This window comes from Hemiscyllium ocellatum, chromosome 26 (genome assembly GCF_020745735.1).
Source record: "Hemiscyllium ocellatum isolate sHemOce1 chromosome 26, sHemOce1.pat.X.cur, whole genome shotgun sequence".
Lineage (NCBI taxonomy): Eukaryota > Metazoa > Chordata > Chondrichthyes > Orectolobiformes > Hemiscylliidae > Hemiscyllium > Hemiscyllium ocellatum.
In genome coordinates, this window is record NC_083426.1 from 54,634,724 (window position 1) to 54,662,547 (window position 27,824).

At 43.5% G+C, this 27,824-nt stretch overlaps 1 protein-coding gene across 1 annotated transcript in view; it reads left to right on the forward strand.

Annotated features, from left to right (window-relative positions):
* Positions 1-27,824, forward strand: part of shisa4 (shisa family member 4) — a 76,307-nt gene that overhangs the window by 39,108 nt on the left and 9,375 nt on the right. The window contains exons 4-5 of the mRNA XM_060845224.1: positions 1,226-1,333; positions 26,080-26,175. Of these exons, the coding sequence (XP_060701207.1) occupies positions 1,226-1,333; positions 26,080-26,175 (204 nt within the window). The remainder of the gene's footprint in view (positions 1-1,225; positions 1,334-26,079; positions 26,176-27,824) is intronic.

The window sequence follows — 27,824 nt, forward strand, 5'->3', positions numbered from 1 at the left end:
TTTCTTAGATAGCTACAGATGGGCAATCCTTCTGCTAGATTTTTTTCTTTCTCAGTGGGATACATGTTTGTTGAGAGTAAGGAATTGTGTCCTTAAATGTCTGTCACAGCTTCTCTATCATCCTCCATTTTAACCTATTCTTCAATTCCACTTTAGCCAACTCTATCTTTGCACATTTTTAGTTAACTTTTGTTAAGTTATTGATGCTGTCTCAAACTGGATATAAAACTTCACTATGTTATATTCATTGTTCCCTCGAGGACCCATTATTGCAAGGTCTAGAATTAATTCTGTCCCATTACATATTACATCTTCACTCCCATTTAAGATGAAGATGATAAGTTTTTTAATTGAGGAAGGAAATTCTGCGGAACTCACTTTTCCAGACATTGATAAAGATGGGACATTGAATTCTTTTAAGTTGGAGGTAGATAGATTCTTCATTTACAGTTCATCACTATAAGCTATTAGGTTCCAGAATGGTCTAAGAAATTGTCCTTAACATACACAATGAGTCCATTGTCCAAGTCTTGATTTGTCTAATTGATATGAAGATTAAAGTTACCCACAATTATTGCACTATTTGAAGTGACCATCAGGTTAAACCATCACGAGTCATCTCTGTCTAATGAGAGATGTTGCCCAGGTTGGAGGGTTTGAGCTACAGGCAGAAGTTGAATAGGCTGGGGCTATTTTCTCCAGAGTGTCAGAGGGGGAGGGGTGACATTAATGAGGTTTATAAAATCAAGAGGGGCATGGGTAGGGTGAATAGTCAAGATTTTTTTCCCCAGGATAGGGGAGTCCAAAACTAGAGGGCACAAGTTTAAGGTGAGAGGGCAATGATGTAAAAGGGCCATAAAGGGCAGTGATTTCACCCAGAGGGTGGTGTGTGTATGAAACAAGCTGCCAGAGGGGATGGTGGAGACGGGTACAATTATAACATTCAAAAGGCATCTGTATGGGTATAGGAATAGGAAGGGTTTGGCGGGGTTATGGTCCAAATGCTGACAAATGGGATGGATTAATTTTGAATATCTGCTCAGCATATATAAATTGGACTGAAGGGTCTGTTCTCATGCTGTCACATTGCTGAGATTGTGTGTGTGTGTGTGTGTGTGTGTGTGTGTATATATGAGTGATTGTCAGTTATATGTGAGTAATATGTATGAGAAAATACAATTGTGTGTTGTGTAATTGTCAGTATAATTGTGATTATTTGTTCTAGGTCAAAGGGAGGTGACACACAGTTTCCCAATGCAGCCAGCCAATCCATCCAACATGCCCTCAGGTGCATACCCTCCATATCCAACAGCTCCTACCTACGGTGTTCCAGGTATTTTGTATTCTAATTTTTGTAATATCAGGTTCAACTTTTTTCATTTTGTCAAGAAAAAATATACTGTGGATGCTGGACAAAAGCAAAACAGAGAATGCTGGAGAAACTCAGGAGCATCTGTGGAGAGCAAAACGAAATTAATGTTTCAGATCAATGACTTTTCATCAGAACTGGGAAAACTCAGAGATATCCTAGTGTGAAAACCAGAACAGGTTAAATAAGTGGAAACTAGACAGATGAGAAATGTAAAAGAACTAGGGTTTGAATCTTAAGATGTTCTGGCGAAGTGCGAGATGCATCGAGTTTTTTCGAGGGATTCTCGCTGCAGGCACGATAAAATTTTAGAATCATAGAATCATACACCGTAGAAATAGGCCCTTCAGCCAGCCACCATGGCTGTGCCAATCAACGAGAATCAACCTATACTAACCCACCTTACCTGCACTTCACCCATAGTCAGCAATACCCTGGCATTTTAAGTGCTCATCCAATACTACTTAAATGTTATGGGAATACCTGCCTTAACTACCCTCTCAGGCAGCACATTCCATATTTCCCGCACCCTCTGAGTGAAAACTTTTTATTCTCAGATCTTCTGTAAGCCATTTACTCCCCACCTTAAACTTATGCAATCTGGTCTTCGTCATGTCTGCCATGGGGAAAAGATTCTCACAATCTACTCTGTCTGTTATAATTTTGTATACCTCAGTTAGATCATAGAATCCCTGCAGTATGGAAAGAAGCCATTCAGCCCATTAGGTTAGCAGTGGTCCCACCCAAACCAGTCCTCTACCCTTTCCCTGTAACCCTGTATTTAGCATGGCTAACCCACCTATCTTTTACATCCCTAGTCACTATGGACGATTCAGCACCTAACCTGCACATCTTCAGACTGTGGAAGGAAACTGTAGCACCTGGCAGAAACCATGCAGACACAGGGAGAACATACAAACGTTCCAAATTCTGCTAACCTTTTTAAAGTTGCTACAAACTAAGTGATGGATTCACCATTGTGCTGATTGTGTTTATGGAATCTGAGCATTTCAGCAGTCACAGTTTTGGTGAAAAATGATTCTGTAGGATTCACTCTATTTTTGAAGTTTTAGAACTTGGCTTCTCTGGCTATAATAGTCTCCCCAAAAGGTTAAACATCATTCCCTTCAGAATGCACAGGAACACAGGGACAACTATATCAGCTTCAGTTTTGCTAGCTTTCACAAGATAATGGAATCTCTCTGTGTTGGGGTTCCAGCTCTGTATTTCCAGTAAATAGTCCAACAGTGCCAAAATTTCTCACCATTTCTGTTTTTTATAAAAATGACAAGAACGTGTATAGCACTATGTACAACAAAAATGTTATGTTGGTAAAATATTTCTGGGTCAACATCTCTAGCTGAAGACTTTGTGTAGGGTACTTATTATTCACATGTTTCTTCAGGACAGAGCATGTGGTAAGCTTCTGCACGGGTTAATCTCTTTCCTGGGGTGATTTTTTTTCCCCTCACTATCTGCGTCTGATGTCTTTTGATAGCTTTTCTCCTTTTAATCAAAGTGTCTGTGCAGATTTTCAATGCTAGTTGCCAATATACTCTGTAGTGTAAGTCCTGTATGGCTGCACGTGGATACCAGTATGATCATGAGGAGATGGCAACTATCAGATGCTAATGTTTGTGGACAAGGGATGTGTGTGGTTGATGCCCAAGGATCATGCCCTGAGATGTTGGTTGTTTTGAGCAACTCATGGCGAGCTGAATTCGCCAGGTACCCGTTCTGACTTGCAGCTCAGGAATTCTTGATGTCTGGCTTGTTTGGCATGATAGAAAACTGAATAATAATTGGGTGGATTAAGAGTGGCTCAGTGGTTAGCACTGCTGTCTCATATGCCAGGGGACCCAGGTTTGATTCCAGTCTTGGGTGATTGTCTGTGGGGAGTTTGCACACCCTCCTTGTGTCTGTGGGGTTTTCTCTGAGTGCTCCAATTTCCTCCCACAGTCAAAGGATGTGCAGGTTAGGTGAATTGACCATGCCAAATTCCCCAAAGTATCCAGGGATGTGGTAGGTGAGGTGGATTAGCCATGGGATATGCAAGATTACAGGGATAGGGTGGAGGGTCTGGGTGATTTGTTCTTTAAAGGGTCGGTGTGGACTTGATGGACCAAATGGTCTGCTGCCACACTGTAGGGATTCTATAATTCAATAATTCTACAAATCGCAGCTTTAACAAGGTGTTTAAGATGTTACAGTTCCCCTTAATTGACAATTTTCTGCCTAGAAAGAACCTCACCTCACTGTTTGGTCCAAATATAAAATGTCCGGCGAGTTTCTCCTGCCATTGCAGCTGTGCAGACTCCTCGCACGATTTTGCTACAAATCTCACATAGCCCAAATCCCAAAAAATTCCATCAAAGATGTGTATTTAGAAAAGATGTGAATGCAGAACGGAGAATAGCTGAAAAAGAGAGAAAAATAAAAACTGACAAATAGAGAGAAATCAAATAAGGGTAGGTGTTCTAGTCTGAAAATGTTGAACTCAAATCTGGGAGTTTGAAAAATGTCAAATCAGAACACAAAGTGCAGTTCCTCGAACCTCTCAGAAGTTTCCCTGGAACCTTGCCACAGGGCCCAGGACAGAGACAGAGATCTCAGAATGAGAGCAAGTTGGAGTTTAAAATGAGCAGCAACTTGAAAGTGTAAAATCATACTTGCAGACTGAATAGAGCTGTCTGGAGCCTTAACCACCCTACCCTCTCACATGCCTGGCATCTACCACCCTCAGCCCTCAACTACTAATCTTATACACTTCTCTCCTTGTCAAAAAGGCTTTGGACATCTAAACCCCTGGATATTGCAGTCAGTGTGGTATAAAGGGGCATGGTTTGTCCTCCAGTGTTATTCCTACACTGGATGTGCTGGAAGGCTTCTTGAATAGTACTCGACGTTTGATGAAATCAGATTTGGAATTTCAGGGAATAATAGATAAAAATAAATGCAGCGACAGTCCTGAGTGTGAGCTTGGAAAGTTGGTGAGTGAGGGAATGCAATGCAGTGAGGGAGAAAGTCAATTCTAAGTAACTGGCAGGTTAAACACTAAAAACATTAGCACCACCATGTAGCAGAGTGGTGAGCGAGGCAAAAAATACAGAGATTTTGAAAAGCTTCAGAGGAGAGACAACGTGATGACGGGAGAGAGAGATGGCTGAGATGACAGAGAGCGCAACAAGAAGGGAGTCAGGATGTGAGCTAAAAAGGAGCAGGAGCAGTGTAGTGAGACAGGATGCGAAGAAACCAACAAGACTGGCAGAGGTGAGTGGCAAGTGGAGAGCTAGAGGGAAGGGATAGAGTGGTGAGACAGAATAGAGAGAGAACAACAAGATGGAAGAGAGCAGCAAGTGGAAAGAAGGAGAGAATAGCAAGATGGTAGAAATGGAGAGAGTGGTGAGAGGGTAGAGATCTATGAGAGAGGAAACAGAGTGGCAAGAGGGGTGAGAGAAAAGACTTAAAGTGTAGCAAATGGCTGGGGCAAAGGGATTCTGGACACAAGTGAGTGTGGTGAAGGGTGGGGGGAGTGGTGAGAGGGAAGGTGACGGAAAGGGGACAGAATCATTGACAAACTGGGATAGAGAGAAAGGGGAGGCAGAAAGAATGATGAAAGCAGAAAGAGAGGAGAAAGATGGCAACAGAAAGGGAGAGGACAGTGAGGGGAGGAAATGGAAGAGTGCACTGAGAAGGGAAAGTTCGCTTGTGAGAACATGAGAAAGAGAGGAGTACGGGAGATTTATGAGGTGGATGGAGCTATCCACTTAAAAATTTAGACATTGCAGCAAATGGGTAGATGATTGGTCGCTGAATATTTTGTAATTTTGTCACTTCTGTAATTTATTATTAATTCCGAGGAAGGAATGTGACATCACTCTCTAAAGTTATAAGTTGAGTATTTATTGTAAGGGTTGTGTACAAATAGCTAGATTGAATTACTGCTTCTTAAAGAAGGAGTATGAACAGAAATCTCTTAATTATTAAGTTTATAGCAGATGGAAAGGAACTGATTGATGAGAATGGTTGAGTAATTCCACGTTCCAATCTCCAGTTCTCAGGTTCGGTTAGCTCAGTTGGTTGGATGGTTGGTTTGCAAAGCAGTGTGATGCCAACAACATGGATTCAATTCCCATCATTGGCTGAGGTTATCAGAAAGGACTGTCATTCTGAACCACTCCCTTCACTTGAGGAAAGGTGGGTCTCAGGTTAAATCACCACCAGTTGTCTCTCTCTAATGAGAGAGCAGCCCTATGGGCTGGTAATTCTATGGTGACACACAAAAAAGTAAATAATCCAAAAGGAAGCTTAAGGCCTGGCAGGAAAGCTTGGCTGCATGGAACACCTATAACCACTCGATTGATTTATTTATTGTCATGTGTACCTAGGTACATTGAAAAACTGTGTTTATGAGTAGTGCAGTCAGATCATAAGCAAGGACATACAGATCATAGGGTGAAAAAAGACTAGACAGAAGCACACAAGTTACCTTGCCCAGGGCTTGTGCTAGAAAAGATCAACATTAACAAGGTCAGCATTATTTGAAGTTAGAGAATACATGGTTCTGTTCTCCGAGCTGGGAATTTTTGTTGCAAACGTCCCCTTTCTAGGTGACATCTTCAGTGCTTGGGAGCCTCCTGTGAAGTGCTTCTGTGCTGATTCCTCTGGCATTTATAGTGGTTTGAATCTGCCGCTTCCGGTTGTCAGTTGCTGTCCGCTGCAGTGGCCGGTATGTAGGGTCTAGGTCAATGTGTATGTTGATAGAATTTGTGGATGAGTGCCATGCCTCTAGGAATTCTCTGGCTGTTCTCTGTTTGGCCTGCCCTATAATAGTGGTGTTGTCCCAATCGAATTCATGTTATTTGTCATCTGAGTGTATGGCTACTAGGGATAGCTGGTCGTGTCGTTTCGTGGCTAGTTGGTGTCCATGGATGCGGGTTGTTAGCTGTCTTCCTGTTTGTCCTATGTATTGTTTTGTGCAGTCCTTGCATGGGATTTTGTACACTACGTTGGTTTTGCTCATGCTGGGTATCGGGTCCTTTGTCCTGGTGAGTTGTTGAACACCAACTAGCCACGAAACGACACGACCAGCTATCCCTAGTAGCCATACACACAGATGACAAACAACATGAATTCGATTGGGACAACACCACTATTATAGGGTAGGCCAAACAGAGAACAGCCAGGGAATTCCTAGAGACATGGCACTCATCCACAAATTCTATCAACAGACACATCGACCTAGACCCTATATACCGGCCACTGCAACGGACAGCAACTGACAACCAGAAGCGGCAGATTCAAACCACTATAAATGCCGGAGGAATCAGCTCAGAAGCGGCTTCACAGGAGGCTCCCAAGCACTGAAGATGTCACCTAGAAAGGGGACGAAATGTTTGCAACAAAAACTCCCAGCTCGGCGAACAGAACCACAACAATGAGCACCCGAGCTACAAATCTTCTCACAAACTTTGAAGAGAATACAGTGTGTGTGTGTCCAAACTTGTGCACCTTCTGCCTTATGGAAGAAGTTGTAGCAGAGCACTGCCGGGCTGCAATGGGTCGTTGATAATGTTCACAACCTTAGAAATGGAGTCCCTGTTTGGCAGGTTGGTTTCCATGATGATCTGGGCCGTACACACGACCTTGTGCAGTTTTTTTACCGTCCTGGGCACAGCAATTGCCATACCAGGCTGTTTCCAGACAGTATGCTTTCAATGGTGCAGTTGGAATCGTTGGTGAGGGACCTTGTGGATGATGTTGGCATTGTAAATGGAATCCATGGGTGGAAGGCTGGCTTCCGTGATGGTGTTGGGCTGTGTGGGCCGTTGTGGACAAACCTGAGGGAAAGAAAACAAGTCGACTAACAAAGGTTGATGTACTAAAGAAAACCTAAAAACAGATGGTGGGCAGAAAGAGAGCAGGAAATCCAGTAACTTATCAACAGCCACAATGTGTGTAGATTGTTTAGTGCAGTCGGAGAGTCATAAAGTTGTATAGCAAGAAAACAAGCTCTTTGGTCCAACTCGTCCATGCCGACCAAATATCTTATATCAATCTGGTCCCATTTTCCAGCATTTGGCCAATACCTGTCTAAATCCTTCCTATTCATATACCCGTCCAAATGCTTTTTAAATGTTGTAATTGTATCAGCCTCCACCAGTTCCTCTGGAAGCTCATTTCAAAAGTGTACCACGTTCTGTGTGAAAAAGTTGTTCCGTGAAGTCCCTTTTAAATTCTTCACCTCTCCCCTTAAATTTAAGTCCTCCAGTTTTGGACTCCACTACCCTGGGAAGAAAACCTTGGCTATTCACTGTATCCATGCCCCTCATGATTTTATGGCCACCCCCTCAGCCTCTGACACTCCAGGGAAAGTAGCCCCAGCCTATTCAGCCTCTCCCTATAAGCTCAAGCCCTCCACCCTGGCAACATCCTTGTAAATTTTTTCTGAACCCTTTCAAGTTTCACAACATCTTTCCTATAGTAGGGAGACCAGTATTCCAGTAATTGCCTGTACAGCCGTAACATGACCTCCCAACTCCTATACTCATTGCACTTACCAATAAAGACAAGCATATCAAATGCCTCCTTCACCACCCTGTCTACCTGTGACACCACTTTCAAGGAACTATGAACCTGCACTCCAAGGTCTCTTTCTTTGGGAACACTCCTCAGGGTCTTACCAGTAAGTGTATAAGTACTGCCCTGATTTGCCATACCAAAATGTAGCACTTCACATTTGTCTAGATTAAATTCCAACTGGTACTCGTTGTCCATTGGCCCATCTGATCAAGATCCTATTGTAATCTGAGGGAACCTTTTTCGCTGTCCATTATACCACCAATTTTGGTATCATCTGCAAATTACTTAACATACTTCCTATATTCACATCCAAATGATTTATATCAATGACAAAAAGCAGTAGACCAAGCACCGATCCTGCAGCACACCGCTGGTCACAAGCCTCCAGTCCGAAGAGCAATCCTTCACCACCACTCTCTGTCTCCTACCTTTTAGCCAATTTTGTATCCAAATGGCTAGTTCTCCCTATATTGCTTATGATCTAACCTATTAACCATTCTACCATGTGGAATCTTATCAGATGCCTTACTGAAGTCCATATACACAACGTCCACCACTCTGTCTTCGTCAATCCTGATCATCACTTCTTCTTCAAATAAAACTCAATCAGGTTAGTGAGACATAATTTCCCACAGACAAAGCACTGTTGACTATCCCTAATTCAGACCATCCATGGCCCAAGCATCTCAGGAATTACCTGCCAACAGCTGAGAACCGAGTAGGGCTCATCAAGGACAGAGAGCTGTCAGTGTTAATTGAGCATTGAGAATCTCCTCGAACAAACCTCAGTCCTCAATGTGAGTGTCCTTGACCATATCCTATAGCATGCTTCCTGCCTCCATCTCAGCATAATCCCAGCCCCATCCGCGATTGAAAAGGCCATTCAGCAGCTGAGAATCAACAAAGCCACCAGAACAGGCAGACTAAGCAAAGACACGCCAGAGAATTCCTAGAGGCCTGGCACTCCAACCACAACGCCATAAGCAAACACATAGATCTAGATGCCATCTATCAACCTCTCAGAAAACGAACAGGAAATGACATCAGCACAAACCCCAGGAACCCCCATCCAGGAGAAAGATATAAATGGAAAGCAGGAGACAACAGCTTCGCTTCACTTGGAGGTCGCCACTGATGATGTTACCTAGCCAGGTAATGAAACGTCTGGATATCAAACCTACAGCTCAGCGAGCAAACCTACACCCTAAACCTCAACCTGAGCTGCAAACCTTCACAAACCTTGCAGAACAGACAGACTCCCTGCTGAGTTACTGAAATACAGTAGAACAGCTCTCTTGGCATATGACCTCATCTGGAAGAAGGAGAACAGACCAGCAGTTCTTCAATGTCCTGTTATTGTGACAATCTTCGAGAAAGGAGAGAAGGCTGATTATGGGAACACCCGAGGAGTCTCTCTGCTTTCAACCTCAGGGAAGGTCATTGCAAAAATCTTCCTCAGACGCTGAAGTGCTGCTCCCAGAGTCTCAATGTAGATTCCATCCATCCAGAGACTCAATGGACATGCTCTTCACAGCAAGCCAAGTACTAGAAAAGTGCAGAGAGCAGCAGCAACCTCTACGCATGGCCTTATTCGACTTCATAGATGTCTGTGACCCTATCAGCTGGGGTGGATTATGAAATGTCCTCCTCAGATTTAGCTGGCCACTGAAATTCATTACCAGTCTCTGCTTACTGCTGGACAACGTGTGAGCTGTGATCCAGACCAGTGGACCCACCACTGACCCAACCTGAGTGCATATGGTGTCAAGCGAGTTATGTCGTCACTCCACCATTTTTCTTGATTTTCCTTGCTGCAACCATACACCCAATATCCATGAAATTTCCCACTGGAATGGAGCATATCAACAGAATGACCAAGATCACGCCTAAACTCTGCCTCAAGCTGCAATATGCCGATTGTGCACACTTAACTGTGCACAAACTCAGAACTCTAGCTGCAGTACATCATCAATGCATGCATGGAGGCAAATAAGAGAATGAAGACAAAGCTCATCTTATCAACCTAACAATGCAAGACTAGCATCCCTACAGTCAAGATTCACAAAGAGGTACTGGACAAATGTGGATTAATTCCCACACTTGGGGAACATCCTCTCAATGAGGGTAAATGTCAACAATGAAGTTCAGCATTGACTCCTTTAGTCCTTAGCAAAATAGAGGTCAAACAAACAGCAAAAAGTGTGTGCAAAAATCCAAGCATTCCACCTTCCCACCACTTCAAGCAACCTCTGGCCAGGATGTGTGGATTCAGGACCGGACTGTTTAGTTACAGTAGGATCCCAAACTCCAGAGTGGAGAAAATCATCCTCAACCCAGGGGGACTGCCCAAGAGCCATTGGTGCACACTGCCAACAACTCCATCCATCACTTTGCTGTGATTAGTCTGATGGGGTGATCACATTGGATTTTTCTGCTTTTTGTGAAGATAGAGCGAAGCAGTAGCCACCCCAATCATTACCATAGAATATTATGCTATAGATAGATCTGCTCCAACAGAATCTGGTAAAGTATGTTTTTCCCTTGTTTTCCTCACAACCTCTCACAGACTGAGTCTCGAAGCTACGTTCTTTTGGACTCAGCCAGTTCAGACAGAAGTGGTGCTTTTTGTGATGGAAGTTGAAGCCCCCCCCGCCATGTTCTGTGCTCTTGCTCCTCTTCAGGCATCCTCCAGTGCTTATTAATAAAGGGATGGGATTGGTACATTACTGAGAAAGGATCTTAGATAGGAAGAACTACGTGCAGAGTAGAATCTGGTTGGTGAAGGAAAGAAACAGCAGGGGGCAGCAAACATTGGTAGAAGACATTTTTAGGCCACAAAACTTTACTAGCATTGTAGGACATGCTATAAATATAATTATAGATGCAGGTAGCAGAGTAATGAAGTAAATATGAGTGACTTCAATCTCTATATAGAATTGATAGATCTAATGAACACCACTGCAGTGGAGGATGAATTCCTGGAGTATGTACAAAATGGTTTTCTGGAACAGTTGGTTGTGGAACTTTTTAGATGTAGCATTATATATTTAGAAGGGGTTATTTAATAATTATATTATGTTATGATGCGGAGGTCGAACCCCTCTGCTAATTAAAACTAAACCACCCAGATAAGCTCGCCTCACCTGTAATCTGATTAAAAATGTGAGTGAGTGAAAGAAAACCCTAATTTCCAGCGTTTAAAGAGAGAATAACAACTTATTTTCCTCACTCCTAACAGTGAACAATAAGCAAAAACTGTGAATAATCCTGAGTCCCTTTTTCTTAACTAATCACTATCTAACTCTAACCCTATTAAAATGCTGCTCCAATAACACGATTATTAAACGTTATGGGCGGCACGGTGGCACAGTGGTTAGCACTGCTGCCTCACAGCGCCAGAGACCCGGGTTCATTTCCCGCCCCAGGCAACTGTCTGTGTGGAGTTTGCACATACTCCTCGTGTCTGCGTGGGTTTCCTCTGGGTGCTCCGGTTTCCTCCTACAGTCCAAAAATGTTCAGGTTAGGTGAATTGGCCAAGCTAATTGGCCCGTAATGTTAGATGAAGGGATAAATATAGGGGAATGGGTCTGGGTTGCTCTTCGGCGGGTCGGTGTGGACTAGTGGGCCAAAGGGCCTGTTTCCACACTAAGTAATCTAATCTAAAAATTAACTTAATCTCTCAATCTCCATATCTCTCAGTCTCTTATGCCTTCTTTCTTCTGGTCTTCCAAATCTCCTACTTCCTTCTGATTCTGTTGTCTTCTCCCTGGGTCATCTCCTGTGATTTTCTTCTTTTTTACTGTGAGTGTCTTTGTATAAAATTTCTTGGTGTCTTTAATAGATTATGCCTTATGCGAGATTTCTTTGAGAGTATTGAGACGTTTATTGCTTCAGATGGCAGTTGGCTCTGACTAATTTTCAAACTGCCCTTTTTTATCCTTCCAAGACTCGTACCCTCTCATTGGTCCAATGTTGTCAATACATCAAATTCAAAGTAATTTGGTTTTTGGTATCCTGGGCATAATTTAAATTAATCGGTTAAATTCAAATCCAGTTGCCTTAACATCAAACACAACCCCAAGCTGATTGTTATATATTATCAGTTCCCAGCACACACTGAACCTGTCAGCTAGTCATAGACACATGTGCTGTCACAATCTCTCAGCTCTGAAAAGACACCTCTCTCTTAAAGTGACCCTACACACTTTTGACTTCATAACACCTCCCCTCTTAAGAAAGAAATAAACCATAATAATGAAACCTCCCTCCCCTTTGTGGACCTCTGTCTCTGGCAACTGATTTAACACTGGCATCTACTTTCAGCCCAGCAATTCCCACAGCTACCTTCACTACATTCCCACACCCCCCCCACCCCACACCACGGTAAAAGCACAATCCCTTACTCCCAAGTCCTCCACCTCCGCCATATCTGCTCCCAAGATGAACAATATTACTCCAGGACATTCCAGATGTCTCCTACTTCCAGGACCGGAATTTCCCCTCCCCTGTAATTAACAATGCTCTCTCAATCACAACTCCTCCATTTCCTGCACCTCCAGCCTTGAACCCCAAGCCCCTGCCCGTCGCAACAAGGATAGAATCTCCCTAGTCCTCACATTCCACCACACTAATCTCCCAATCCAGTGTATCTTCCGCTGCCATTTTTGCCACCTACAATCAGACCACACTACCCTTCCCAACCCTATCTGCATTCCGTAGGAACCGTTCCTTCTGTGACTCCCTTGTTAGGTCCATCCTCACCACTCATCCCTCTCCACAGTTGGCCCCTTCTCCTACTGCCATAAGAGGTGCAAAATCTGCCTGTACCACCTCCTCCCCCAACCTCACCTCTGTCCAAGGCCCCAAAGGATCATTCCAGATCCGGCAGAAATTTACTTGCATATTCTCAAACTTTATTAACATGCATCCGTTGCACTCTACATCAGAGAGACTGAGTGAAAACTCACTGAATGATTCAGGGAACATCTCTGGTCCACATGCATCAAACGATCCCACCTTCCTGTAGCCATCCGTTTCAACTCCCCCCGATGACGTCCATTCTGGGCCTCCACCGTCTAAGCAAGACCGCCCACAAACTGGAGGAGGAACACCTCATCTCCCACCTCGGGAGCCTACAACCACACAACCTCAACGTTGAATTCAAAGTTTACAAATCTCCCTTCCCCCCCCCCCCCCCCACCCCAACCCCCACCCCATTCCAGATCCAACCCTTCACTCAGCTCCACCCTCGACCTGACCTACCTATCCCATCTATCCATCTCCCTTCCCACCTATCTGCTCCACATTTTCCACTGACCTATCACAATCATCTCCTACTTTCGCCCATCTATCGACATCCCAGCTACCTTTCCCTAAGCCCTGTGCCCCTCCCCCTATTTATTTCTCAGCCCCCTTCCCCCTCCCCAGTCCTGATGAAGGGTTAAGTCTGAAACGTTGACTCTCTTGCTCGTCAGATGCTGCCTGACCTGCATTGCTTTTTCCAGCACCACACTTTATCAACAGGGACTTAGGAGAGCAAGAATAGGCCATGGAATGACTTTGGCAAGTAGGGTTAAAGAGAGTCCCAAGGCATTCTATGCAGACATTAAAAACAAGAGGATAACTAGGGAGAAGTAGGATCACTCAAAGATAAAGGAGGGAACTTGTGCTTGGAGGCAGGCAATGTGATCAAGATTCTAAATGAGTATATTACATTAATATTCGCCCAGGAGAAGAACATGGTGAATAGTGCGATTAGTGTGGAGCACGATAATATACTAGATCATTTTGACATCAAGAAAGAATCACAGCTACAGAAACGAATGATGTTGAGGAAGGGTTGTCTACTGAGTCAGTATGGGTGGAAGTTAGGAACAGCAAGGGAACAGCCACCACATTGGGACTTTTCTACAGACCACCTAATAGCAGTTGAGAGATTGAAGATCTCAGAGACGGGCAGATTCTGGAAAAATGCAGAAGTAGCAGGGTGTTGTTATGGGTGATTTCAACTTTCCCAATATCAACTGGAATCTCCTAAGTGCAGATGGTTTGGATGGAGCCATTTTTGTCCGATGTGTTCAGGAGGGTTTCCTTACTCAGTATGTAGACAGACAGACAGACGATGGGAGAGGCCATTTTGGATTTGGTGCTCAGCAACGAGCCAGGACAGGGGTCAGATCTCGCAGTGGGAGAGCACTTTGGTATCAGTGATCACAATTGCCTCACATTTAGCATAGCCTTGGAGAATGAAAGGTTGCTAAGGGAAGATCTTTAATTGGGGAAAAGGAAAGATAGGAGTTGGGAAGTACAGACTGGGCACAATTGTTCCACAGAAAGTGCACAGCAGACATGTGGAGACTATTTAAGAAGCAGTTGTTGCAAGTGATGCACAAATTTGTTCCTCAGAGACAGGTAAGAAGGGGTAAGATTAAGGAACCTTGAATGATGAGAACAGAGGAGCTTCTCATCAAAAGGAAGAAGGCAGCTTATGTAAGGTGGAGGAAGCAAGGATCTAGCACAGCTTTAGAGGATTACAGGCTTACTAGAAAGGAGCTCAGCAATGGACTGAGGAGAGCCAGGAGGGAGCACGAGAAAAGTTTAGAAGGAAGGATTGGGGAGAACACAAAGGCGTTTTACTCATACGTGAGGAATAAGAGAATGATCAGGGAGAAGGTAGGGCCGATCAGGGATAGCGGAGGGAACTTGTGCATGGAGTCTGAGCAGATAGGGGAAGCTCTAAATGAGTTTTTTGCTTCGGTTTTCACCAAAGAAAGGGAACTTGTTGTAAATGAAAATTTAGAGGAGCTGGGATACAGTCTTGACCAGATCAAGATTGATGAAGATGATGTGCTAGAAATTTTGGAAAACATTAAGATTGATAGGTCTCCAGGGCCAGACCAGATTTATCCAAGGCTGCTCCGGGAAGCGAGAAAGGAGGTTGCTAAGCCGCTGGCGAAGATATTTGCCTCCTCACTCTCCATGGGAGTCGTACTGGAGGATTGGAAGGAGGTGAATGTTGTTCCACTCTTCAAGAAGAGTAATAGGGAAATCCCTGGCAATTACAGACCAGTCAGTTTCACGTCTGTTGTCAGCAAAGTTTTGGAAAGAATTCTGAGGATAAGATTTATGACTATTTGGCAACGCATAGTGTGATCAAAGGCAGTCAGCATGGCTTTGTGAGGGGCAGGTCATGCCGCACAAATCTTATTGAGTTCTTTGAGGAGGTGTCAAGACAGGTTGACGACAGTTGAGCAGTGGATCTGGTGTATATGGACTTCAGCAAGGCATTTGATAGGGCTCCCCATGGTAGGCTCATTCATAAAGTCAGGAAGTATGGGATACAGGGAGATTTGGCTATCTGGATTCAGAATTGGCTGGCTGACAGAAGGCAGAGAGTGGTTGTAGATGGAAAGTATTCTTCCTGGAAGACAGTGTTGAGTGGGGTCCCGCAGGGCTCTGTTCTTGTGCCTCTGCTCTTTATAGTTTTTATAAGTGATTTGGATGAGGAGGTTGAGGGGTGGGTTAGTAAATTTGCAGATGACAGAAAGGTTGGAGGTGTGGTTGATAGAGGGCTGCTGCAGTGCGACACAGACAGGATGCAGAGCTGGACTGAGAAATGGCAGATGGAGTTCAGCCTGGATAAATGTGAAGTGATGCATTTTGGAAGGTCGAACTCAAATGCTGAATATAGGATTAAAAACAGGATTCTTGGAAGTGTGGAGGAACAGAGGGATCTGGGTGTGCAAGTACATAGATCCCTCAAAGTTGCCACCCAAGTGGATAGGGTTGTTAAGAAAGCATATGGTGTTTTGGCTTTCATTAACAGGGGGATCGAGTTTAAGAGCTGCGAGATTTTGCTGCAGCTCTATACGACCCTGGTGAGACCATACTTGGAATATTGTGTCCAGTTCTGGTTGTCCTACTATAGGAAAGATACAGAGGCTTTGGAGACGGTGCAATGAAGTTTTACACGGATGCTGCCTGGACTGGAGGGCTTGCCTTATGAAGGAAGGTTGAATAAGCTTGGACATTTCTCTCTGGAGAGAAGGAGGAAGAGAGGAGGCCTGATCGAAGTATACAAAATAATGAGAGTAATAGATAGCCAGAGACTTTTCCCCAGGGCAGGATTGACTGGTACGAGAAGTCATAGTTTGAAGATATCAGGAGGGAGGTATAAAGAAGACAGGTTCTTTATGCAGAGAGTTGTGAATGCATGGAATGCATTGCCAGTGGTGGTGGTGGAGGCAGAGTCATTGGGGACATTTAAGCCACTGCTGGACATGCACATGGATAGCAGTGAGTTGAGGGGTGCATAGGTTAAGTTACTATATTTTACGTTGGGATTAAGTCTCAGCCCAATATTGTGGGCCAAAGGGCCTGTTCTGTGCTGTACTTCTCTATGTTCTATTTTCTAAAGAAGTGGTGTCAGGTCTCTTAAAGAGCACTAAGGTATCTACTGCAGGTTATTGAGAGAGAGCAGAGGTGAGTTTGCTGGGGCCTTGACCAAGACCTTTGTATCTTCGTTAGCCACTGGAGAAGTCCCAGAGGACTAGTAAAAATCTAATGTTGTTCCCCTGTTCAAGAAGGGAAGTGGGAATAATCCACAAAACTATAGACCAGTGAGTCTCACATCCGTAGTTGGGAAACTATTGGAGAGATTCTTAGGGATAGATTTTACATGCATTTGGAAAAGCATGGCCTAATTAGGGATAGACAGCGTGGCTTTTTGTGTGGCAGGTCATGTCTTACTAACTTGATTGAATTATTCAAGGAGGTGATGAAGGTGATTGAAGGTCCTTCACAGTAGGCTCATCCAGAAGATTACAATGCATGGGATCCACGGTGACTTGGCTGCTTGGATTCAGAGTTCACTTGCTTCTAGAAGGCAGAGAGTAGTGATGAACGGGTATGTTTTAGTCTGGAGGTCCATGACACAGGAATCCATACTGGGATCTCTGTTGTTTGTGATACATATCAATGACTTAAATGAAAAGGTAGATGGGTGGGTTAGTCAGTTTGCAAACAACGTAAAGATTAATGGAGGTGTGGATAGTGTAGAAGGTTGTCAGATGTTAGTGAGATGTGGATCAGTTGCAGATATAGGTGGAGAAATGTGTTGGAGTTTATTCTGGTGTGAGGTGCTGCACCTTGGGAGATCAAACGTTAAAGTATACAGATAATGGCAGTACCCTGAACAGCATTGATGTACAGAGGAATCTTGGGATTCAAGTCCATAGCTCCCTGAAAGTGGCCAAACAAGTAGATAGGGTGGGAAGGAAGGCCTATAGCATGCTTGCCTATCTGCTGTAGCACATATTTCTTCGACATGAATTGGCTTCAAGGTAATTGAAGGGTTTAGCCCATTATTTGCAGACTGTGAACTTTTCTTACCTGTATTGGCTGTAACGCAAGTTGGGCCTCCTTAGTTAAAAGGTATGGCTATTGTGCGATTTTCTTAAGACGCGAGATTGCACGAGAATGGAACAATCATGTTATATTAGAACTAACTGTATAAGAGTCAGAATGTCATCATGCAGCTTTATAAAGCTTTGATTAGGTTACACTTCGAGTATTGCATTCAGTTCTGGTTGCCACATTACAGGAATGACTCTGTCAGTCTCTTGCTTGACTAGTCTGTGAGATAGCTCTCCCCATTTTAGCATTAGCCCCCAGATGTTAGGAGGAGGGCATTGCAGTGTCGACAAGGCCAGTTTTGTCATTGTCATTTCCAGTGCCGAGGTTGATGCCAGAAAATCTTTTTAAGATTACATTCCCTACGGTATGGAAACAGGCCCTTCAGTCCAACATATCTACACCAATCCTCTGAAGAGTAACCCACCCAGACCCATTCCCCTACATTTACTAAAGCACCGAACACTATGGGCAGTTTAGCATAGCCAATTCACCTGACCTGAACATCTTTTGGATTGTGGGAGGAAACCGGAGCACCGGAGGAAAGCCACGCAGACATGGGGAGAATGTGCAAACTCCACCCAGACAGTCACCCAAGGTGGGAATTGAACCTAAGACCCTGGCAGTGTGAGGCAGCAGTGCTAACCACTGAGCCACCATGCCACCTGAATAGTTTCATCATTCGACTTCTAAATTCCAGATTTTTATTGAATTCAGATTCCATCTTATGCCAAGTTGGAATGTGAACCCAAACATTATCTAAATATCTTGATTACTTATCCAGTGATAATACTATTACCCCATCATTTCCCCCTTCTGCCTTATTAAGAAGATCATAGAAACCCTACGGTGTGGAAGCAGGCCATTCAGCCCATCTTGTCCACAACAACCCTCCAATGAGCATCCCACCCAGACTCACCCCATTTCTGTAATTCTGCATTTCCCATGGCTAATCCACATTTCTTGCACATCCTGGACACTACAGGGCAATTTAGCATGGCCAATCCACCTAACCTGCTCATCTTTGGATTGTGGGATGAAACCGGAGCATCTGTAGGAAACTTGCGCAGACACGGGGAGAACGTGCAAACTCCATACAGACAGATGCCTGAGGCTGGAATCAAACCCCGGTCCCTGGCGCTGCGAGGCAGCAATGCTAACCGCTGAGCCATCGTGCCATTTAAGTAGTCTTTTATGCAGCACTTTATTGAATATGTTTATTGCATGAACTGGTTCTCCTTTATCTATTCTATTTGTTACCTCAAAGAATTCTAGCAGATTTGTCAGGCATGATTATTCCTTAGTGGATAGGGCTTTTTTTTTTAGATATTTTTATTAGAAATTTAACATTTTTACAAGTATACAAAAATAAACAAAACTCTCAAATACAAACATTGATGTACAATTAAATCAAATATACAATAGTCAAAATTTAACAAAGAAAAGAAAAAAAACCAAAATAACATAAAAAAAACAAAACTCAACTTTCTACTAATCTAACCTATAACTAACCAGAGTGTATACTTAAGTCTCTTACATGCTCGGAATGTATTAACATCAAATGTAATAAAACCTGTATTCGTGCGGGATTCCTCTCCCAAGGGGCCCCGGAGCAGCCAGGTTTGTAATCTTCACTAAATAAAGGCCCTTGTTAGGATGGCCGAAATATCTGCATTTATGTAATTCAAAAAGGGCTGCCATATTTTATAAAATAATTCAGTCTTTCAGTGCACCATATTTGTAAGGAAGTAAAGGGGAATACATTCCATCATTAATCTGTGCCAGTTTGAAAGTCCGGGGGGGCCCTCAGCCACCCAGTTCACCAAAATATTTTTCCTTGCACAGAAAGAGAGAATAGAAAATAGTCTCTGCCCGTGCATATCCAGGGAGGAAAAGTTCGAAAAGCCCAAAAGGAGAGATATAGGATCCACTCTAATTTCCGTTCCTAAAATTTCTGTCAGGGTACTTGCTACTTTAGTCCAATATCTACGGATCTTATGACAAGTCCATAGGCAATGTACAAGAGTGCCCACCACTATTTTGCATTTGGGACACATTGGAGATGCTCCTGCCTTAAATTTTGCCAATCGAGCCGGTGCTATATGGGCCCTATGAAGTATCTTCAGCTGGATAGCCTGGGTTCTGTTACAGATAGTAATTCTTCTACCATTTTCCCAAATATCATTCCACGTTTCTATAGAGATTTCTAGTCCCAAATCCTGATCCCATGTTTTAAGCAGATTGTCCATATCTCCCGACACTTCTTCATGTAGTAAATGATAAATAGTACTAACGGAGGATACCCCCACTGGTCGTAGGACATTACATTCTCTATCTGATTTATAAAGACTATCTATTAACGTAGTCTTCTTCTGTATATAACCTCGAATTTGGAAGTATCGAAAGAGGTCTCCATTAGGTAATCCGAATTTCTGACGCAGCTGTTCAAAGAACATCAGGACCCCATCTTTAAATAGGTCCCCTAAACATGAGATACCCCTGGATCTCCAGAGTTTAAAAGTGGCATCTGTAAAACCCGGTTGGAATCCCCATGCCCCTACTATTGGTGCATGGGGGGATGTTTTATGTAAATTACCCTCATTTTGCCGCATTATATTCCAGGCCTTAATTGTATTTAGTATTATGGGGTTTTTACAGTGATCTGTAATGATTTTCCTCTTGTCTGAAAATAAGAGGTTAGTAAGTGGGTATTTTACTTGAGAGGCCTCGATGTCCAGCCAGATTGGGTCTTGTCTGATCCACAATCAATCAGCTATGTAACTTAATAGGGAACGTAATTGATATTTCCTAAAGTCTGGGAAGTCCAGTCCTCCCCTTGCCTGTGGAAGCTGTAGCTTCTTCAGCTTAATAAGGGGCCGTCTATGATTCCAGATAAAGGAACCCAGCCAGCCTATAATTTACGTAGGGCCATCCTTGGCAGCATCACCGGGAGCATTCTCATAGGATATAGGAGACGGGGCAGAACATTCATTTTAATTAGTGCTATTCTACCCAACCGGGAAATTGGAAGGTCTCCCCATTGCTGGAGGTCCTGCCTTATCCTTTCCAGTAATTGCACAAAATTAGCCTTATACAACTGACCAAATACTGGAGTAATAAAAATACCTAAATATAAGAAGCCCTCCAGGGACCAACGAAAGGGAAAAAGGGATCCGTCCACTAAGTGGGGTGTCATAGCCAGGCCACCCATTGGCATAGCCTCCGATTTTGAAAAATTAATTTTATAGCCTGAGAATGCACTAAATGTATTAATAACTTGAATTAGACGAGGTACGGACATCAGAGGATTATTGAGGAATAAAAGAACATCATCTGCATAAAGGGTAATTTTGTGTTTACCTGTACCAATTCTCGGGGCCGTTATATTAGGATCAATCCGTATAGCTTCTGCTAGTGGTTCAATTATTAGTGTAAATAACAATGGCGAGAGAGGACATCCTTGACGGCAGCCCCTACCCACACTGAAGCTATCCGAACCTAATCCATTGGTAACCACAACTGCTTTGGGATCACTATACAATGTTGAGACCCATTTGGTAAACACCTGTCCAATGCCAAACCTTTCCAATGTGTAAAACAAATATGACCATTCAACCCTATCGAATGCCTTTTCTGCATCTAATGAAACTACTACTCCTGGTATCTTTCCCTGATGACAGGCTTGGATCATATTCAAAACCCTTCTAATATTATTGGATGATCTACGGCCCTTAATAAATCCCGTCTGATCCTCCTTTATAATATATGGCAGTACCCTTTCTAGTCTCAGTGCTAACATTTTAGAGAGGATTTTAAAATCTACATTTAGCAAGGATATTGGTCTGTATGACGTACAGTCTTCTGGATCTTTTCCTTTTTTAAGGATAAGAGAGATATTTGCCTCTTTCAGCGAAGCCGGGAGACAGCCCTGAGTATATGCATAGTTATACATGTCCATAAGTGGATCAGTCAATATTTCTGTAAATTCTTTATAGAATTCAGCTTGAAAACCATCTGGGCCTGGTGTCTTTCCGCTCTGGAGTTGCCTAATTGCATCAAGTATTTCTTGGACTGTTAGGAGAGCAGTTAGGGCCGATACCTGTTCCGGAGTTAGGCCCGGAAAGGTCAAATTTTTAAAAAATGACTGCATCCTCCTAGTCCTATCTCCACAATCCTGCGATTTATATAACTCAGAATAAAATTCTCTAAAGATCGCATTAATCTTTTTATGATCATGAGTCAAGGTACCTGTACTTTCCTTGATAGACGTAATAGTCTGAGGGGCCTTCTTTTTCTTTGCAAGAAATGCTAAGTATCTACCCGGTTTGTCGCCATATTCATATAACCTTTGTTTTGCAAATAATATTTCCCTCCTAGCCGTTTGAGTAAGCGTAGTGTTTAGAGCTGTCCGAAGAGCCGTAATCCTTTGCAATTTTATAATAGAAGGTCTATCAGCATATGCTGTTTCAGCTGCTTTTAAGCGAGCTTCGAGCAGGCGCTGTTGCTCTCCCTTCAGTTTTTTCTGGGTCGCTGAGTAGGAGATGATCAAACCTCGTGCATAAGCTTTCATGGTCTCCCACATCATTGATGGGTTGCTAGCCGTACCTGAAATAATTTCTAAAAAAGTTTTAAATTCTTGGGAGAAGTACTTTACAAATTTACTATCTTTTATCAGGAAGGGGTCCATACGCCAATGCCGAGCGGATGTCCCATTGTTCCTTGCCTTAGTTTCCATATATACAGCGGTGTGGTCGGAAATTGCTATAGTACCTATTTTACAGGATAATATGGAATTTTAAAAAATCGATGGGGCAAAAAACATATCAATTCTTGTATGACATTTATGTGGATTAGAGTAGAAAGAAAAATCTCTACCCTGTAGATGAAGACATCTCCATACATCTACCAATCCTAATTCTTTATTCAGATCCGCCAGTTGTCTAGATCTGGGAGATACTCCAGCAGCACTCTTGGGAATCCTATCTATTTCCGGATCCATAATACAATTAAAGTCTCCCCCTATAATTGTATGACGGGCACCGAGAGCCATCAATTTTGAAAAAGCTTCCGTTATAAATTTAGAGGGGTGTGCCGGGGGGCAGTACAAATTTAGAATCCCATATTCCTCTCCATTTACGAGGGCTTTAATCAAAATATATCGTCCAGATTCGTCTTTTATCTGATTTAGAATTTTGAAAGGGAAATTCTTCCGAACAAGAATAACAACTCCCCTGCTTTTTGAGCTAAAAGAAGAGAAAAAGGCCTGATCAAATCCACCCTGCCGTAATTTTAAGTGTTCTTTATCCGACAGGTGTGTCTCCTGTAGGAGAGCTATATCAACTCTTTCTTTCTTAAGATTTGATAATATTTTCTTCCTTTTGACTGGCGAATTACTCCCCTTGACATTCCAGGTGCACCACTTAACCGACTGATCAACCATAATCATCTGGGCAGATCCGAGACCCCTTGGGAGGGGAAACCCTATCTGGAACATCCCGAGCATGGAGCATATAAAATTTACAAAAACAAAGGCTCTCTAATACACTCACAACAATATAATAAAAAACTATTTCTAAATAAAAAAATATAAAACGTACCTAAATGGAGATTTTCTCCCTTGTTCCCAGGGAGCGTCACTTCCTCTCCAAAAGTTCATCTTATCCTCTCCCAACCAATGCCCCACCCTTGACCCAGGTGCTCCTCAATAAAATGAGAATTCAAATATAATACAAAGCTAGAGTTAACAGTGAGCACCCTACCCCCGCCCACACCAACACCTGGATTTATTTGGGAATGTTAGTACCATATATAAATAAATAACTATAAAATTACAATCTCAACAAGTAATAATTAGATATAATAATACAAAATAACAGGGGAAAAACAACCCCGCTCCTAAAGACAGAGGTAAAATAGAATAAGGTAACCACCTCCCCCCACCAACATTAACCAAACGCCCCAACATATATATACATATATACATAAAGTAATAAAATAAAACAACCCCAAGCGGGGGGGGGGGAGAAAATCAAATCCCTCTCCCCGCCCCCCATGATAATATTAAACAATGAGGTTAAACAAAAGAGAGAAAAGAAAAGGGGGGGATATAGACCAAAGTGGGGGGAAAGGCAAACCAACATCCACAATCTCTTACAGTTTATTTAAAAGAGTCCAAGAATTCCTTAGCCTTCTGTGGTGATCCGAAGTTATATATGGATCCTTCGTGGTTAAAGCGTAGCATCGCTGGATAACGTAAGGAGTACTGAGTATTTAAGTCCCTTAAACGCTTCTTCACCTCATCGAATGCCTTCCTCTTTCAGACCAGAGCTGGGGAAAAGTCCTGAAATAGCATGATCTTGGATCCTTTATAGATCATGGCTTGGGGATCTTTTCCAAGATTTCTTGAGGCTTCTAGGAGCATCTGCCTCTCCCTATAGCTCTGCAGCTGGAACAGGACCGGGCGTGGGCGCTGGTTCGAGCCGGGCCCACGTATTGCGACTCGGTAGGCCCATTCCACCCTTACCTGGCCTGATCCAGCATGCAGATTTAAAAGCTGTGGCAGCCACTGCTCCAGGAATGCTGTAAGCTGGCCTTCCTTTTCCCGTTCGGGAAGGCCCAGCAACCGAATATTTTTTCGACGACCTCGATTATCGAGGTCGTCAATATGATTTTCTAAGGTCCGGACTCGCTGCTCGAGAGTCCGGACCTGATCCGCGGCCGATTGGGCTGCAGTTTCGGAGGTCGCGGCCTTTAACTCCGCCCCTCCGACTCGGCGCTCCAGTTCCTGGATGTCTCGGCCGTGCTGCAGAAGCACGGCCGAGAGTGATTCCCAGCGATGTCGGGACTCTTCGATAAAGGCATCGATCTTCGCGTCCAGCTTGGTAATCATCTCCACAAGGCTTGTTACCGTCGGTAATTCCCCCGGGGCAGCTGTGGACGCCTCTGCTGCAGCTGAAGAGGGAGAGGGTGGGGGAGGGGGTCCTGCTTGTTGAGAGCTGCGGGCTCCCTTCCCTTTGGTCATTTTTACTAAATATTAAACTATTTAAATGTAATGCTAAGCAACTATTTAAAGTTAACAGCTATTATGAATGATTTGGTGAGTGTGGTGGGGGTGGGTGACCCACTTTACCCAAGTCTTGGGAAGAGCACTATAGACTCAGACTTGCTGGGTCGCCACCATCTTGGATCCCCCCAGTGGATAGGGCTTTAAACTAAATAGTTGAGTGGAGGGGGAGGTTAGTCAGTTGCATGGAGAATTATGGAAAGACTTAAAGGGTGGGGAGGACGTTCAGCAAGAATTATTATAGTTTTCAAAGCAAGTAGTAGGACAGTTGTGAAGAATGGTCTATGGACCTGAACTCTGATTTCTTTCCACAGATGCTGCCAGACCTGCTGAGCTTTTCCAGCAAGTAATGTGTTTGTTTGTAATGGCACAGAGAGTGTGGAAAGAGTCAGGAATCTAACTTCATGCACAGCAGATAGGAAGGTCATGAGAAGGAGTACAGTCAGCTCAGGACTGAGGACCTAAGTGCACAGTGTTCATAACTAGGTCAATGAGCCCGTGGCGCAGATTGAAGTTGGCAGGTATGTTGTGTGTATCACAGAGATGTGGCTGCAAGATGATGAGGGCTGAGAACTACACATCCAAGGGTATGCATCTTATTGAAAGGACAGGCCAATGAGCAGAAGGGGCAGGGTCGCCTTGTTAGTAAGAAATGAAATTAAATAAACAGCAAGAAGTAATACAGATTCAGAATGTGTAGAAGCTGTGGGTCGAATTCAAGAACACTGATGGGAATTATGTACAGATCTCCTAGCAGTAGTCAGGATGTGGGGAAGAAGAGAAATCAGAAGATAGAAAAGGCATTTAAGAAAGGCACTATGACAATAATTATGGGGTCTTCAATATGCAGGTGGACTGAGAATATCAGGTTGGTTATAGATCTCAAGAAAAGGAATTCACTGAAAGTCTTTGAGATGGTGTTTTGGAGCAGCTTGTGGGAGAGCCCACAAGGAGTATTGTGTACCGTGTCGGTCTCCTTATCTAAGGAAGGATATACCTGGCTTAGAGGAAGTGCACTGGAGGTTCGCCAGACTAATTGGATGGTAGGATTGTTTTATGAGGAGAGACTGGGGAGACTGGGCCTGTTTTTCTCTAAGTGTAAAAGAATGAAAGACGATCTCATTGAAAACTTCGGAAATTCTGGCAGGACTCGACAGGTTATGTACAGGAAGGATGTTTTGCATGACTGGTAGTAGAACCAAAGGACATAGTGTCAGAATAGGGAATAGCCATTTGGGATTGAAAAGAGGAGACATTTCTTCATTCAGATTGTAGGCAGCCTTTGGAATTCTCTACCCTCGAGGGCAGAGAGGACTAAGACATTGAGTTTGTTCAAGACAGAGATTGATCAATTTCTCGATAGTGATAGTATGAAGGGATGTGGATGTGGACAGGGAAAATCAGCCATGACTCAGAATGGCTTGAGGAGCTGAATGGTCCACTGCTGCTATTTTCCTGTTTTGAAAAACGAAGCTATCCCCGGAACCAATATTTGTCCTCAATCAACATTACAAAAATAGATTACTGTTAGAGGGAGTTTACTGTGCACATACTGGCTTTCAGTTATGCTAAAATTGTTAAAGGCAGCATCTAAATATATGTTATTTTCAGTTGTATTAATAAGTGTTTGTTTCTTTCCACGGTGTGAGCACAGTGATGCACAATTACCCGATGCAGCCAGGCTATCCTGCCAACACGCCTGTAGCATCATATCACCCATACCCAGCAGCTCCAGCCTACAATGCTACAGGTAAGTTCAAATTGTTATTACAAGCAAAGTGCTCAGGGTTTATAAAATTAATACAACATAGAACATATAAACATATAGCACAGGCCCTTCAGCCCATGATGTTGTGTCGAGGATTATTCCTAATCTAAAATAAAACAACCTAACCTACGCACCCCTCAATTCACTGCTGTCCATGTGCAAGTCCAGCAGTCACTTAAATGACTCTGCTTCCACCACCACAGCTGGCAACACATTCAATGCATTCACAACTCTGTGTGTTAAGAACCTACCTCTGAAGTCTCCTGTAAAACTTCCTCCTAATATCTTAAAACTATGACCTGTCGAGCCAGTCAATCCTTCCATGGGGAAGGCCTCTGGCTATTGGCTCTATCCACGCCTGTCATTACCTTGTATACCTCGATCAGGTCACCTCTCTTTCTCCTCCTCTCCAGAGAGAAAAGTCCAAGCTTAGTCAACCTCTCTTCATAAGGCAAGCACTGCAGTCCAGGCAGCATCCTGGTAAACCTTCTTTGCATCCTCTCCAAAGCCTCTGTATCTTTCCTATAGAAGAGTGACCAGAACTGAGCACAATATTCCAAGTGAGGTCTCACCTGGGACTTGTAGAGTGGCAGCAAAACCTCGCAGCTCTTAAACCCGATCCACCTGTTAATGAAAGCCAAAACACCATATGCTTTCTTAACAACCCTATCCACTTGGGTGGCAACTTTGAGGGACCTAGGCACTTGAACACCAAGATCCGTCTGTTCCTCCACACTGCCAAGGATCCTGTCTTTAATCCTATATTCAGCATTCAAGTTCAACCTTCCAAAAATGCATAACTTTGCATTTATCCAGGTTGAACTCCATCTGCCATTTCTCAGCCCAGCTCTGCATCCTGTATATGTCGCGCAGCAACCTGCAGTAGCCCTCTATACTATCGACGACACCTCCAACTATCATCAGCAAATTTACTAACCCACCCCTCAACCTCCTCATCCAAGTCATTTATAAAAACTACAAAGGGCAGAGGTCCAATAACAGAGCCCTGTGGGACACTATTCAACGCTGACCTCCAGGCAGAATACTTTCCATCTACAACCACGCTCTGACTTCTGTCAGCCAGCCACTTCTGGATCCAGATAGCCAAATCTCCCTGTATCCCATACTTACTGACTTTATGAATGAGCCTATCACGAGGAATCTTATCGAATGCCTTGCTGACTCCTTATACACCATGTCCACTGCTTGACCTTCATCGACTTGTCTCGTCACCTCCTCAAAAAACTCAAGGTTTGTGAGGCATGACCTGCCCCTCACAAAGCCATGCTGACTGCCTTTAATCACACTATGCTTTGCCAAATAGTCATAAATCCTATCCCTCAGAATTCTTTCCAAAATCTTGCTACTAATAGACATAAGACTGGCTGGTTTGTAATTGCCAAGGATTTCCCTATTACTCCTCTTGAAAAGAGGAACAACATTCGCCTCCTTCCAGTCCTCTGGTACGACTCCGCTCCGCTATCCCTGATCAACCCTACCATCTCCTTGATCATTCTCTTATTCCTCACGTTTGAGTAAAATGCCTTTGGGTTCTCCCTAATCCTTCCTGCCAAGCCTTTTTCTGGCTCTCCTCAGTCCATTTCTGAGCTCCTTTCTATCAACCCTTATCC